The sequence below is a fragment of the Budorcas taxicolor genome, chromosome 10, assembly GCF_023091745.1.
Source record: "Budorcas taxicolor isolate Tak-1 chromosome 10, Takin1.1, whole genome shotgun sequence".
Taxonomy (NCBI): Eukaryota; Metazoa; Chordata; class Mammalia; order Artiodactyla; family Bovidae; genus Budorcas; species Budorcas taxicolor.
In genome coordinates this window covers 36,596,549-36,610,780 of record NC_068919.1, presented here as the reverse complement: position 1 = coordinate 36,610,780, position 14,232 = coordinate 36,596,549, and the positions used below count along the sequence as shown (strand labels likewise).

At 37.5% G+C, this 14,232-nt stretch overlaps 1 protein-coding gene across 1 annotated transcript in view; it reads left to right on the top strand.

Moving 5' to 3' along the window:
• Window positions 1-14,232, top strand: part of TTBK2 (tau tubulin kinase 2) — a 127,957-nt gene that overhangs the window by 54,078 nt on the left and 59,647 nt on the right. The window contains exon 4 of the mRNA XM_052646402.1: window positions 12,192-12,265. Within this exon, the coding sequence (XP_052502362.1) occupies window positions 12,192-12,265 (74 nt within the window). The remainder of the gene's footprint in view (window positions 1-12,191; window positions 12,266-14,232) is intronic.

The following is a 14,232-nucleotide window of genomic DNA, read 5'->3' as shown; positions in this document are numbered from 1 at the left end:
CAAAGTCATGTCTGACTCTTTGTGACCCCGTGGACTGCAGCATGCCAGGCTTCCCTGTCCTTCACTATCTCCCTGAGTTTGCTCAAACTCATGTCCATTGAGTTGGTTATGCTATTTAAACATCTCATCCTCTGCCACCCTTTTCTCCTTTTGCCTTCAGTCTTTCCCAGCATCAGGATCTTTTCCCATGAGTGGGCTCTTCTCATGAGGTGACCAAAGTATTAGAGCTTCATCATCAATCCTTCCAGTGAATGTTCAGGGTTGATTTCCTTTAGGATTAACTGGTTTGATCTCCTTGCTGTCCAAGGAACTCTTAAGATCTTCTCCAGCACCACAGTTCAAAAGTATGAAGTCTTTGATGCTCAGCCTTCTTTATGGTCCAACTCTCACATCCATACATGACTACTGGAAAAACCATAGTTTTGACTATATAGACCTTAATTGGCAAAGTGATGTCTCTGCTTTTTAATATGTTGTCAAGGTTTGTCATAACTTTCCTTCCAAGGAGCAAGCGTCTTTTGCTGATAGCTCAGTTGGTAAAGAATCTGCCTGCAATGCAGGAGACCCTTTTTCAGTTCCTGGGTCAGGAAGATCTGCTGGAGAAGGGATAGGCTACCAACTCTGATATTCTTGGGCTTCCCTGTGGCTCAACTGGTAAAGAATCTGCCTGTAATGCAGGAGACCTGGGATCAATCCCTGGGTTGGGAAGATCCCCTGGAGAAGGGAAAAGCTACCCACTCCAGTATTCTGGCCTAGAGAATTCCATGGACCACTCCACGGGATGGTAAACAGTTGGACACGACTGAGCGACTTTCACTTTCACACTTTCTTTCCAAGGAGCAAGTATCTTGTAGTGACTGTCTGCAGGGATTTTGGAGCCCCCAAAAATGAAATCTGTCTCTGCTTCCACTTCTTCCCCATCTATTTGCCATTAAGTGATGGCAGTTGATGCCATGATCTTAGTTTTCTGAATGTTGAGTTTTAAGCCAGCTTTTTCACTCTCCTCTTTAACCCTTAAGAGGCTCTTTAATTCCTGTTCACTTTCTGTAGTTAGAATGGTATCATCTGCATAATCGAGGTTGATGATATTTCTCCCAGCAGTCTTGATTCCAGCTTGTGATTCATCCAGCCCAGCATTTTGCATGATGTACTCTGCATATAAGTTAAATAAACAGGGTGACAATATACAGTTTTGTCCTATTCCTTTCCAGTTTTGAAGCAGTCTGTTCCATGTTCGGTTCTAACTGTTGCTTCTTGGCCTGTATATGGCTTTCTCAGGAGACAGGTATGGTGGTCTGGTATTCCCATCTTTTTAAGAATTTTCCACAATTTGTTGTGATCTACACAGTAAAAGGCTTTCAAGTAGTCAATGAAGTAGATGTTTTTTCTGGAATTCCCTTCCTTTCTCTATGATCCAGCGATTGTTGGCAATTTGATCTCTGGTTCTTCTGCCTTTTCTAAGCCCAGCTTGTACATCTGAAAGTTCTCGGTTCACATACTTTTGAAGCCTAGCTTGAAGGATTTTAAGCATAGTCTCTTACTAGCATGAGAAATGAGTGCAATTATCCATTAATTTGAACATTCTTTGGCACTACCCTTCTTTGGGATTGGAATGAAAACTGACCTTTTCCTATCCTGTGGCCACTGTTGAGTTTTTCATATTTGCTGACATAGTGAGTGCAGCACTTTAACAGCATCATCTTTTAAGATTTGAAATAGCTCAGCTGGAATTCTATCACCTCCACTAGCTTGTAGTAATGCTTCCTAAGGCCCGCTTGACTTCACACTCCGGGATGTCTGACTCTAGGTAAGTGACCACATCATCATGGTTATCCAAGTCATTAAGACCTTTTTTGTATAGTTCTTCTGTGTATTCTTGGCATGTCCTCTTAATCTCTTCTGCCTCTGTTAGGTCCTTACCATTTCTGTCCTTTATCATGTCCATCCTTGCATGAAATGTTCCCTTGATAACTCTAGTTTTCTTGAAGAGATCTATTGTCTTTCCCATTCTATTGTTTTCCTCTATTTCTTCACACTGTTCAGAAGTCCCTCTTATTTCTCCTTGCTCTTCTCAGTAACTCTGCATTCAATTGTATATCTTCCTTGCTTTTTGCTTCTCTTCTTTCCTCAGCTATTTGCAAAGTCTCCTCTGACAACCCACTTTGCCTTCTTGAATTTCTTTTTCTTTGAGATGGTTTTGGTCACTGCCTCCTGTATAGTGTTATGAACCTCTGTCCATAGTTCTTCAGATACTTTGTCTAACAGATCTGATCCCTTGAATCTATTTATCACCTCCACTGTATAATCATAAGGGATTTGATTCAGGTCATACTGAATGGCTTATTGGTTTTCCTACTTTCTTCAATTTAAGCCTGGATTTTGCAATAAGGAGTTCATGATCTAAGCCATAGTCAGCTCCAGGTCTTGTTTTTGCTGACTCTGTAGAGCTGCTCCATTTTCGGCTGCAAAGAATAGAATCAATCTGATTTGGATATTGACCATCTGTGACGTCCATGTGTAGAGTCATCTCTTGTGCCGTTGGAAAAGATTTTTTGCTATGACCGATGTGTTCTCTTGACAAAACCATTTTTGCCCTGCATCATTTTGTCCTCCAAGGCCAACTGCTGCATTTCAGACTCTTTGTTGGCTATGAGGCCTACTCCATTTCTTCTAAGGGATTCTTACCCACAGTAGATGTAATGGTTATCTGAATTAAATTCACCCATTCCTGTCCATCTTAGTTCACTGATTCCCAAGATGTCGATGTTCATTCTTGCCATCTCCTGCTTGACTACATCCAGTTTTCCTTGATTCATGGACCTAACATTAAAGGTTCCTATGCAGTGTTGCTCTTTACAGCATTGGACTTTAGTTTCACCACTAGACATGTCCACAACTGAGTGTCATTTCTGCTTTGGCCCAGCTGCTTCATTCTTTTAGAAGCTGTTAGTAATTGCTCTGTGCTCCTCTCCAGTAGCATATCAGACACCTTCCAAGCTGGGTGGCCCATCTTCTGGTATCATATCTTTTTGCAGTTTCATACTGTTTATGGGGTTCTCGTGGCAAGAATACTGGAATGAGTTGCTCTTTCCTTCTCCTAGGCATCTTTCCAACCCAGGGGTTGAACCCACATCTCCTGCACTGGCAGGTGGATTCTTTACCACTGAGCCACCTGGGGTAGTGGTTTCCTAATTCTTTATCTTTTCTCTCCTTTTTAAAACATATGTTTGTTTATATATTTTTCTTTTACTTTAGTACATTTAAAAAATAGGATGAGGAAATCATGCTCATTTTTTTTTTCCATTAGAATCATAAAAGCCTGCTAGTTTTAAGTTGGCCATTGTGGTAGGATAATCTTGTTTAAATGATGAAATTCCCTGTGACGACTATCTGGACTGAAGAGTCTAGAAACTTCTTTTGCCTTTGGCTCCTGATGAGCTACTGAGAACCTAAGGGTTATTAGATGGGCATCCTCATGAACGCTGGTAGGAGCTTTATTCCTTAGACTTCTTGTCTCAGTTATTTTTCTGTGGGACCTGGCTTAGAAGACACCCTCCTGTCTTTTTGTATCACTGTCAAGTTAACTCAGCCAAGCTTCATGCTCTGTGATGCATTCTCATCTAATTTCTTGCTTTCTCTGTAATGCTTATTCTTTGTTTTTATAAGCTATAATTTGATCTTGTACTGCCCATATTGGTCTTACATTTATTGCTTTCAATAAGATTGTAAATTCTTTGAGGATAGGACCTATACCATGTATTTTCCTATCTCCCATTGGTGTGGATATTTCATGAGTTATTATTAGGGTTGATTTGGTTTGTTTTTGGTGAGGAGTGGGTAAATATGAGGAGTAAATGATAGATGGATAAGGAAGGTAATTTTGTTGTACTCTTAGGAGTCTAATTGTCCAGCGTTGCAGAATCCCCTTATTTGCTAATTTGTAACTGACCTGGAATTTGTTCTGTGAATTCCAGAGCATCCCCATTTAGTTTTTAGCTCAGCTTTTCACTTTATTACTAAATGGTTTTTTTATTTAAAAAGAAGAATGATTGATGCCCCTTTTGATAGATTTACTTTCCTGTAGTAGCAAGTCATTTAAAATTACTTACTTTTTGCATGATATTAATATTTAACACTAGGATTCACAGGGAGCCCAGCCTGGTACTCTGTGATGACCTAGAGGGCTGGGATGGGGGGAAGGAAGGGACACTCAAAAGTGAGATGATATATGTATAATTATAACTGATTCGTGTTGTTGTACAGTAGAAACCAACACAGCATTGTAAAGCAATTTTTCTCCAATTAAAAAATTAAAAAAAAAATTTTATTGAGAAGTAGGGAGAAAAGTACAATCTGATGTAGTGAACTGGATGCCATCTACCCTTTAAGATTTCAGATTATTTTTATTGTTAATCCACTGCACCATTTGTGATCTGTTCAGTTTTTAAATTTCTAAAATACGTTAGGACTCCAAAGAAATCTAGTAACTCAAAAAAAAAAAAAAATTAACATTAAGGTGTAGACCACCACACCACCACCTGCTGAAGTTTTAAGCTCTTGAATTGAAACCAAAAGTAGTAGATGAAATCGTAAGAACAAAAATATTCTTTAGGTTATGTGCATTTCATTAAGCATATAGCATATCTCTTCCTTTAAGAACAAAAAGTATATAGGTAAGTTACTACTTCCCTTAGATAAATAGAAATCCTTTCTATATCACAGTTAAAATTTGTGTTTAACTAGTGAGGTCCTACCTTGCCTATAATATCTTTAGATATTACGTGTCTAAATTAAGTTTACTTATGGTCTTTTTTGGCTGGAGATATCACTGATTGTTTCTCTTTTGCACAGAGCTTAGTGACAGACCACAAGCATTCCCTGTAGGGTTAGAGTAGTCAAGAGCGAGATTAAGAGAAAGCCTTAGTGGTGATGTTTTCAGTGGCTAGTAAAGATCTGGCTTCTATGTTCAGACTTCCTTTTGTGTTTTAGCAGAGGAGACACATAAGCAGAAAGTTAAAATTGGTTTGTTAATGTATTTCCATCCTGTATTTTCTTGTGGTCAACACCCTATGGTTCCTAGTGATCAGTGCTGACTTGCTGACTTCTCTTCTTCCTCTAGTTCCATCTGTGCACCAGACTCTACTCTATGTGTTTATCTCTAGGGCACTCTTATTTTAGTTTTCTTGTTTATTTTTTTCCCCCTCAGTGCCTGGCTAGGTGACTGACTTTCTAAATATCTGAAAATCTGATCCTGAGTTATTAATTTGCTGATATTACCTCCTATAGGGATATTTAGATTTTAAGAGTTGCATTTAATTTGAGGAGATGAGGTTGAGAGAAATAATGTGAACAAAAAATAAGGTAGAACATTTGTGAGGGAGAATAAAAAAAGAAACAAACTTCATCAGAGTGTATAATGTATGTTAAACTGAAGGAAATGAGGTTTGGTAAGTAACATAGAATGAATCTTGAAATCCAGGCTCACCATTTTAGTCTAATCTCTTCAGGCATTATTGTTTATGGTTTCTTGAGTAGGCAGATGATAAAAACAGTTATTTTAGGGAGATTATCTAATGACTAGTGTATGGGCAGTGACATTAGAGGACATGTTTGGCCTGGTCCACTGAAGTACAGTCAGATATGACAGAATAGATGGTATCAGAGAGAGGCACATGCTAGGTGAGCCTGGTCAGTAGAGCCAAGATTTGAGTTTATATATATCTCCTTCCAAAATTAGTGGTCAAAGTTACTAAGCTTTAGTGATAGTAATAGGGAGCATATATTGAGTATTTATTCTGTACCAGGCAGTATATTAAGTATTAGAAATACCTTATTTAGCTGATTCCACTTGTGCAATAACTCTTTGACATAAGTGCTGTTGTTACTCTTCATGTGGCTTGTAGAGATTAAATAACTACCTGGCAGGTGAAAAAGTTAATATTTAATCAAGCAGTCTTGAGCACATGCAGTTTTCTTCCATGCCAAGCTGAAAGATTCAGAGGTGATATATGATGTAGTTATATTTTAGTGGTTTCCTTTGCTGTGCAGAAACATTTTGATTTAATGTAATCCCACTTGTTTATTTTTGCATTTGCCATCTTTGCCCTTGTTGTCAAGTCCAAAAAAGTCATCTCCAAGGCTGATGTCAAGCAACTTACCCCTTGTGATCTGTTCTATGAGTTTTGTGGTTTCAAGTCTTACGGTCAAGTATTTAATCCATTTTGATGGATTGTTGATTTTTGATAGTTGATTTTTGTATATGGTATAAGATTGAGTCTGCTTTTCATTCCTTTGCACATGACTGTCCATCTGACACTCTTTTTCCCTGCAGTTTTCTCTTCCATATTGTGAACTTTATCCTCATGTTGGTTTCTTTCACAGTTGAGAGACGATTGCCCATAGCAACTGGAAGGGGCCTATATTCAAATATAATATCTCTTCTTGTAATTATATGAGGGTATTGAGTTTTGCTCTGATTATAACATCCCGGAAATAATTATACTTATTAGAGTAATATCATGCATTGATTGTCTTCAGTCTTGAATATCTAGTTTTCTTTCCATCATCAAGTGAAGTGAAAGTGCAAGTTGCTCAGTCATGTCCGACTCTTTGTGACCCCATGGACTACACAGTGCATGGAATTCTCCAGGCTAGAATACTGAAATGGGAGCCGTTCCCTTCTCCAGAGGATCTTCCCAACCCAGGGATTGAACCTAGGTCTCCCACATTGCAGGTGGATTCTTTACCAGCTGAACTTGATCTCAATTTCTAGATTATTCTGTTTGGCTTAGAGCAATTAATGTCCCACCTTGCCTGAGTAAATCAAATCCATTGAGACAGAGGAAGATCATTTCCAAAGGGAAATTTGGGTGCTGTTAGCAGGGAGGAATGAACACTGAATAGTTAATCAAGAAAATGCTTTATAAATATATTATCTCATTTAACTTTTTTCAGTAGCTGTGTTGAGGAAACCAAGATTTGATCAAAGTCCCATAATTATTAAGTGGCAGAGTTGAAATTTGACTTAATGCTTTTTTTCTTTCCAGCAGTATTGTGTCTCCTTCAAAGAAAAATAATAGGTTGTCCTGCATAATATATGGCATTAATGACCCTACCTTCTGAGATTCAAAACTGGTTCTACCAATTGCTTAGTTAAAACTTCACCATCACAAGATACCTAAAGTTATGAGGTACATCTTGAATAGTACTTAGAAAGAAATTTATAGCAGTGAACACTTACATCATGAAACTAGAAAGATTTTCAGTAAACAGCCTAACCTTCTACCTTATGACACTAGAAAAAGAAGAGCAAATTAAACCTTAAGCAAGCAGAAGGAAGGAAATAAGAAAGATTACAGTGGAATTTAATAAAAGAGAGACTAGAAAAACAATGGGGGAGATTCCACAAAGTCAGAAATTAGTTCTTTTATTTAAAAAATGAACAAATTGACAAGCCTTTGCTAGACAGACAAAGGGAGGAAAAAAAGCAAAAACACTGAAATTACTAAAATCAGGAGTGGAAGAGGGGACATTTCTACAGACCTTACAGGAATTTTAAAAGAAATATAATAAGGGAATACTATGGACTACATGACAACAAATTATTTACATGAAATGGACAAATCCCTAGAAAAGCCTGCACTGTTGAAACTGACTCATGAAGAAATGGAAAATCTGAACAGATTTCCTTCTCAGCCTTCTCCACTAGTTCCTTCTTCTTTCCCTGACGTGCTGTTGTCCCTCTCTCAAACTGTCCATCTTCTCTGGGCAGTCAACTCCTGCCTCACTGACAACACATAGGTCTATTACTTTGCATAGATGTGTGTCTGTGCTCAGTTGTGTCTGACTCTTTGCAACCCTATGGACTGCAGCCCACCTGGTGCCTCTGTCCATGGGATTCTCCAGGCAAGAATACTGGAATGGGTAGCCATTTCTTTCTCCAGGGAACCTTCCCAACCCAGAGATCAAACCTGTGTCTGCTTGCATTGGCAGGCAGATTCTTTACCACTGAGCCACTGGGAGGCCTTACATGGCTGACCTCTGTTAAACTCTACCCCTAAATTTCTAACACAACTTCCATGTTCTATAGATAAATCAGCGCAAAATCCCCAACCAGAAATCATTATCCTCTCTCATACTTTTGTCTTGGTTTATATTAATACAGTTTACTTTGTCCACTTAACTTAAAAGGCTTCATTCACTTTCTTCTCTTGTATAATCTGTCTCTTCTGTTTCTTAAAGCTTAATTGGAAATCCTTCCTCTTTAAATTCTCACTCTCAGTGCTTTAATTTGAACCTACCTTATCTTTTACCTCATCTGTTGTGTTAACTTCCTAATTGATCTCTCTGCCTTCAGCTCTTCCATAAATCAGCATCTAATGATGAATAGCATTACTTTTCCAAAACACAGGCCAAATTATGTAGCTCTCATGCTTGAAAACATTTGAACTACCTCTCCCCACCCCCAACTGCCACCCATTATGTGTCAGATCTAAATTCCTTTATGTGGCATACAAGACTTTAGTGTGCTTTTCTTATCTCAGCATGCCCCCCACCTCAGCCTCTTATCTAGCCCTCTAGTCTGTTAACTTTATTAATTATTTAAAATCTAATGATTTAGTTCTAGAATAGCCTCATAAAATTTTCACATCTTCTGTGTATCCACAGCAATTTGTCTATAATGCAGAGCTCATCATACTAACTAATACATATTGTAATTTTTTGTTTATATATCCAGGCTGTGAATTCCTTGAGGGCATGGATCGTATTTAATTTATCTTGTATTCCTTGGGCTTGCTTTAGTACTTGGCACATAGTGGATCTCCTTGTCTGTATTTTATCGTGGTGGTGGTTTAGTCGCTAGGTCGGTCTGACTCATGCGACCCCATGGACTGTAGCCCGCCAGGCTACTTTGTCCATGGGATTTTCCAGGCAAGAATTCTGGAGTGAATTGCCATTTCCTTCTCCAGGGGATCTTCCCAACCCAGGAATCAAACCCAGATCTCCTGCTTTGCAGACAGATTCTTTACTGACTGAGCTATGAGGGAAACCCATATTTTGTCACAATCTTTATTTACTGCTTAGTTTTAATATTTTTTACCAGGTGTTACTTGACCTTAAAATCTGTTTCAGTTATTCCTGGCATAATGGATAAGAACAAAAACTCTGGGACCAAACTGCTTCATCGTCTTCCAGCTGTGGGGTCTTAGACACAGTAGTTAACCTCACCAAGCCTCCATTTTCAAATTGGAAAAATAGAGAAAATAATAATACTTATGCCTTTTAAGTTGTGAGGATTAGGTACATATAAAACACTTAATATAATGCCTAGCACAGTATACTTCATATTATGCATGCTTTATTATTATTAATATTATTGTCATTATAGTTATTATTTCCATTAGTTTGTTCATTGACAAATATCAGGTGTTTCACTCTTTGCCAGGTACTGTGGGGTACTAACAGAACAACATAGATAGGGCCCCTGTAGTCATGGAATGATACTTCAGTTTGTACTAGTTATAATGTTATTTGAAGAACTGCTATAAGTGGTGGTGAAGAGTTACTGTTTCAATTAAATTCTAGTTTCTCCATGCTTCCAAAAATTGGTACATATTTAATGAACTAACTTTAATAAGTAGTTTCATTGATTGCATATATCTAAAATATAAGAGCAGTGGGTACACTATGTTATAAAGTATGAGATAAGAATTCATTATGCTCTTACCTAATGCAGTGAAGATGTACTGGGGAATCCTAGAAAATTTGCTACTGACTTTGTATTTTGGTTACCCAATAAAGGTCTAGTTTATTTGATTTTTATCTTTTTAAAAGTAGGGTGGTTTTAATATCAAGAGATAAATAGTATTTTGTATTACTTATTTTAGAAAGAGCATTCCAAGAGGAGTTAAATTTAGTATGACCTTTTGTTATTAGATGACTTAAATGCCTTTGTAATAGAGATACTGCATTTAATTGTTATCTTAATAAGAAGTTGGAGTCTTGAGGAGTGAATAATAAGAAATACTTTAAAACGATTCTTTGTTTCTTTGAAGCTAGAAAAGAGTAAGTTGCCAGCTGATAGTCATTTTATCCTTTCACTCTTACTACAGTTTATTAGATGACTTAGTTTTGCAAACATATGTAAAGTGATATACATACATTGTACACATTGTGAATTATTGTTCCAATTGTACTTTTTCTTGCTAGTTATGACCCCTTTCAACAGAAGCACAGAGAATGAGAGAACAATGTGATAACCCAGATGCAAAAGAGAAGTGTGGACTCATTAACTAAATTAAACCTGGATTGTGTTTATATTTTAAATTAGTGGACTAATTCTTTTTGAATGTTGGGATATATTTCTCATCTGTCTATTAAAGTCTGTCCTTCTGGCTCTTGGTCTGTGACTTCCTCACTTTTTGGGATGCTTCTTCAAAGATTGCCCTCATTGTCTCATGTTCCATTTATTCCTTAACCCATTATGGACTGGCTTCTGCCCCTTCCACTCACCAGTAACTTCCTAATTGTTTATATTACTGAGCACTTCTCAGCCTCTGGCCACTTCTACCTTTGAATTCTATGACCTTTATCTCTCATAGTTTTCTCCTACAATTCAGGCTATTACTCTGTTTCCTTCACGGGCTGTTTTATTTCTATTCATGCTTTTCAGATGGTTCATTTTCTAGAATTCTGTTCTTAGGTTTCTTGTCTTCTCATTCTTTATTCTTTCAACTTGGAAATCTTCCATTTATGTTTGTAGTTCCATCTGCCTTCTATGAACCAGTCATTCCCCAGTAAATTTCTGGAGCTCAGTTTTTTGTCTCAGGCTTGAAATTACAGTTGTCTGCTGAATTCACCTGGTTGTCCTCAAACTCAACATTTTGATATCCCTTAAAATCTATACAGCTTACTCTATTCTCTTGTTTCAGTACAAAACAAGAGAATTGTGCCCATTTAATTGTGCCCACTTCTAGTCAGTAACTATATCTTTAGCATCTCTCAGATTTATCCTGTTTCTTTTTTCTATATCTACTGTAATACATTAGATTAAAAAAAGGTTCAAGCCCTGTTCTCTCTTGGGCTATTGTAACTGTCCCCAGAATGACCATTCTGCCTCCATAATTAACCTCTCTATAGTCTGTCTTCCTCATTGCTACCATGGCGATGTTCTAAAATGGAATGTTTTAAGTGTTTTTCTTTATGTTAAAATCTTTTAGATGCTTCTAACACTACTCAGCAGTAGTTTTCACATACATGGGTGTTTCAAAAACGTCCATGGCCTGTCTGCTTTTGGGTCAGAGAACTTTTGAAAGCTCATATCCTGTATCTTTCCCCCATAGATTCTGATTCAGTAAAAAAATAGTTTAGGAATTTTCAAAAAGTTCCCCAGATAATTCTAATAAGCAGCTAGGGTTAGAAAACACTGACCTATATGTGGTTCACATTCCTTATTATGGAGTCCAGGATCCTCCGGGATGTGGTACCTGCCTATTTCTCCAGTATTATCTCATTCTGTTATCCCATCCCTCCCTTCATTCACTGTTCTCCAGCCAGATTCCCTCTTCTGGTCCTGGAAGCCACCAGACCTGATCCTCTCTTAGGACCCTTGTTTGCTATTGCTGAATCAGATGCAGAAGCCTAGTCTCTCTCTGCTCCACCTCTGCTTTGCTCTGGACCCCAGCCACTAGCACCTCCTTGGATTTCACATGTGAAACTCGGGTTGAAAACCGCTAAGCAAATCCATATCAATGGGGCCCAGAAAGATGAAGTGATTCACTGAGTCTATAATGGTGAATGGCAGGCCATATCTAAAATCCAGGATATATATTCCTAACATAGTTCTTGTTTATAGCTCTTCTTTCTTTATATGTATCATGTATGAGCAAGTTGATTTGAAATGACCTCTTAATTGTTTCCTTCCTAAATAAATTATCATTCACTAGTCCCCTCATTCGTTTATTCATTTAGTAAACACTTACTTTACTATATAAAGAGCAGTGTAGGATATGAAGAGAGGTGGGTAGAAATTTTGCATAATACTAATTTCCTATCGTTAAGATTCTTAAGAGGTTTTTATATTCAATCATTAAAATACTATACAGAAAAATAAATTATTAATTTTTAAGAAGAGAAACTATAGTATAACCTTTTCTACTGTCTTGTATCTTTCTTTCTTTCTTTTTATCCAGGGAAAGACCATGTTTGTAGATTTATTGGTTGTGGGAGGAATGATCGATTCAACTACGTGGTCATGCAGTTGCAGGTAGGTTACTTTGAAAATGTGTCTTAAAATTGACCAGTTTTGATCAAAGTACCTAATTACAGTAGATGTGAATAAAATTAACAACATTCTTGGTATCATTGCAAAATGTTTTATACTCTATGGATGGTATATATTTAAACAGACCTGGTGATAATGGATTTTTCCAAAGATGGAAGGGTTGTCTTTATCAACTATTTTCTCTGATGCACATCTTCGTTGATTGTCATCATTGCCAAATTTTTTATCCCCACATGGATTACCGGATAGAAAGAGTGTTCCTGTCCCTTCCTTCTCCACCATTTATTATGTTAAGGACTTTAGGTTCCCATTTTCACAAATATCAACCTTGAGTGTTCGAAAATTTTAAAATGAGATGGAGAGAAATGCTGTTGTTCTTTCTCTTTACTATTAACATAGCTGTGTTCTGTCCTTGAGATGGAGAGTGGAGTTGGGTTGGGTAGCAGATGACAGAAATTCAGAAAGGGAGCATTGAAGTAATGATTGCAGCAAAGAGAGGGAAATCAGCGCATTCTCTCTGACACTGACACTGCCTCTGCCCCTGCCCCTGAATGAACACATGCGCGTGCACACGCATACACACACGCACACACACACAGAACTCTGAACCTGTACTCACCATCAAAGTTTAAAAGCCATGGTTCACTTTGCTGCCTAACTTAAGAGAACTTAAGAGTTCTCAGGGTTTCCCTTCATCTTTAGCAAAGTTTGTTTTAGGCATTTGGTTCTTTTGTTTGTTTATTTTTTCAACTTAACTACTTAGTAGTGATTTCAGAGACATAGATCCTCACCTAAATTCTTCCTCTTCTTGTTAGGGCTTCTCTTGTTTCCCTCAGCTATCCTTCAACACGTGATTTACATCTATAGACATTAATTTCCTGCAGACTATTGTCTTGATGTCTCAAGTCATGTGATTCACTACTCGAGCCAGCATAGTTTTTTAACTTGAAGCAGAATCCCTGTATCTTTTTAGGTCATTAATATGGACCTTGCTGTCTCTCATTTTGGCCTGTAATAATAATATAACTTTTGTATGCTATTTTATAGGTTTTTTTTCTTCTGGATTTATTATGCATCTTACTTGATCCTTGTCATTTCCCCTGAAGAGGATAGGGCAGGTTTTACCCCCATTTTGCAAATGAAGAGACTTTAGCTCAAGGTGGCTTGAGGTTTTCCTGGGACTGACTAACTTGATGGGTGTTAGGACTTATTCGATGGAGGCCTTGGGCCAGTATTCTTGGCACAATAAGAGAAAACTCTTTATTTTTGTGTATAGGTTACTACTGACTGGAGGATGTGGAGATGCTTTTTAAGTCTGCAGAGTCTCTCTCAGTCCTAGCATATAGTCTTTTTTATTTGATTTACATTCACCTTAATCTCACTTCTGGAAATGAGAAAGCTGCATGTATGGAAAACTAAGGAGGATGGTGTATATCAAGCAGTGATGGCTCCTTTGACCTTTGGCAAGCTTCTGTGGACTCATCTAAGAATGCTTTGTTTTGACTTGCATGCTGTTTTGGGGTTTTTTTCCCCATCATTAAAAACCCCACCATTAACCTTCCACCTCTACATGTTTGACTTGATTTGACATAAGACTAAAGCTGGTATAACTGTTTGAGGGTTCTTTCTCTTGTTTGACATATTAAAGTTGACTGCTAGGGTTTCCCCATATATTTTGTTAAAATTTATATGCTCAGACCCAGTTTCTCACGGACATTTCTGATTTCCTCTAAAAACCCTCATTGTTCTTAAGCTCACTTTAGTCTTTTGCCTCCTGGTGATTCAGGTAAATAGTATCTGCCTTTAAATTTTTAAGGAATAATCCTATTTCTCCTATAGAAATTCTAGCTATTTACCATGAAAATGGGTCTGAAATCTAATAGGGTTCAAGCAATCATACACGTTTATTTTCTCATATCTACTAGGAAGACTGTGGCCAGGTCTCATTT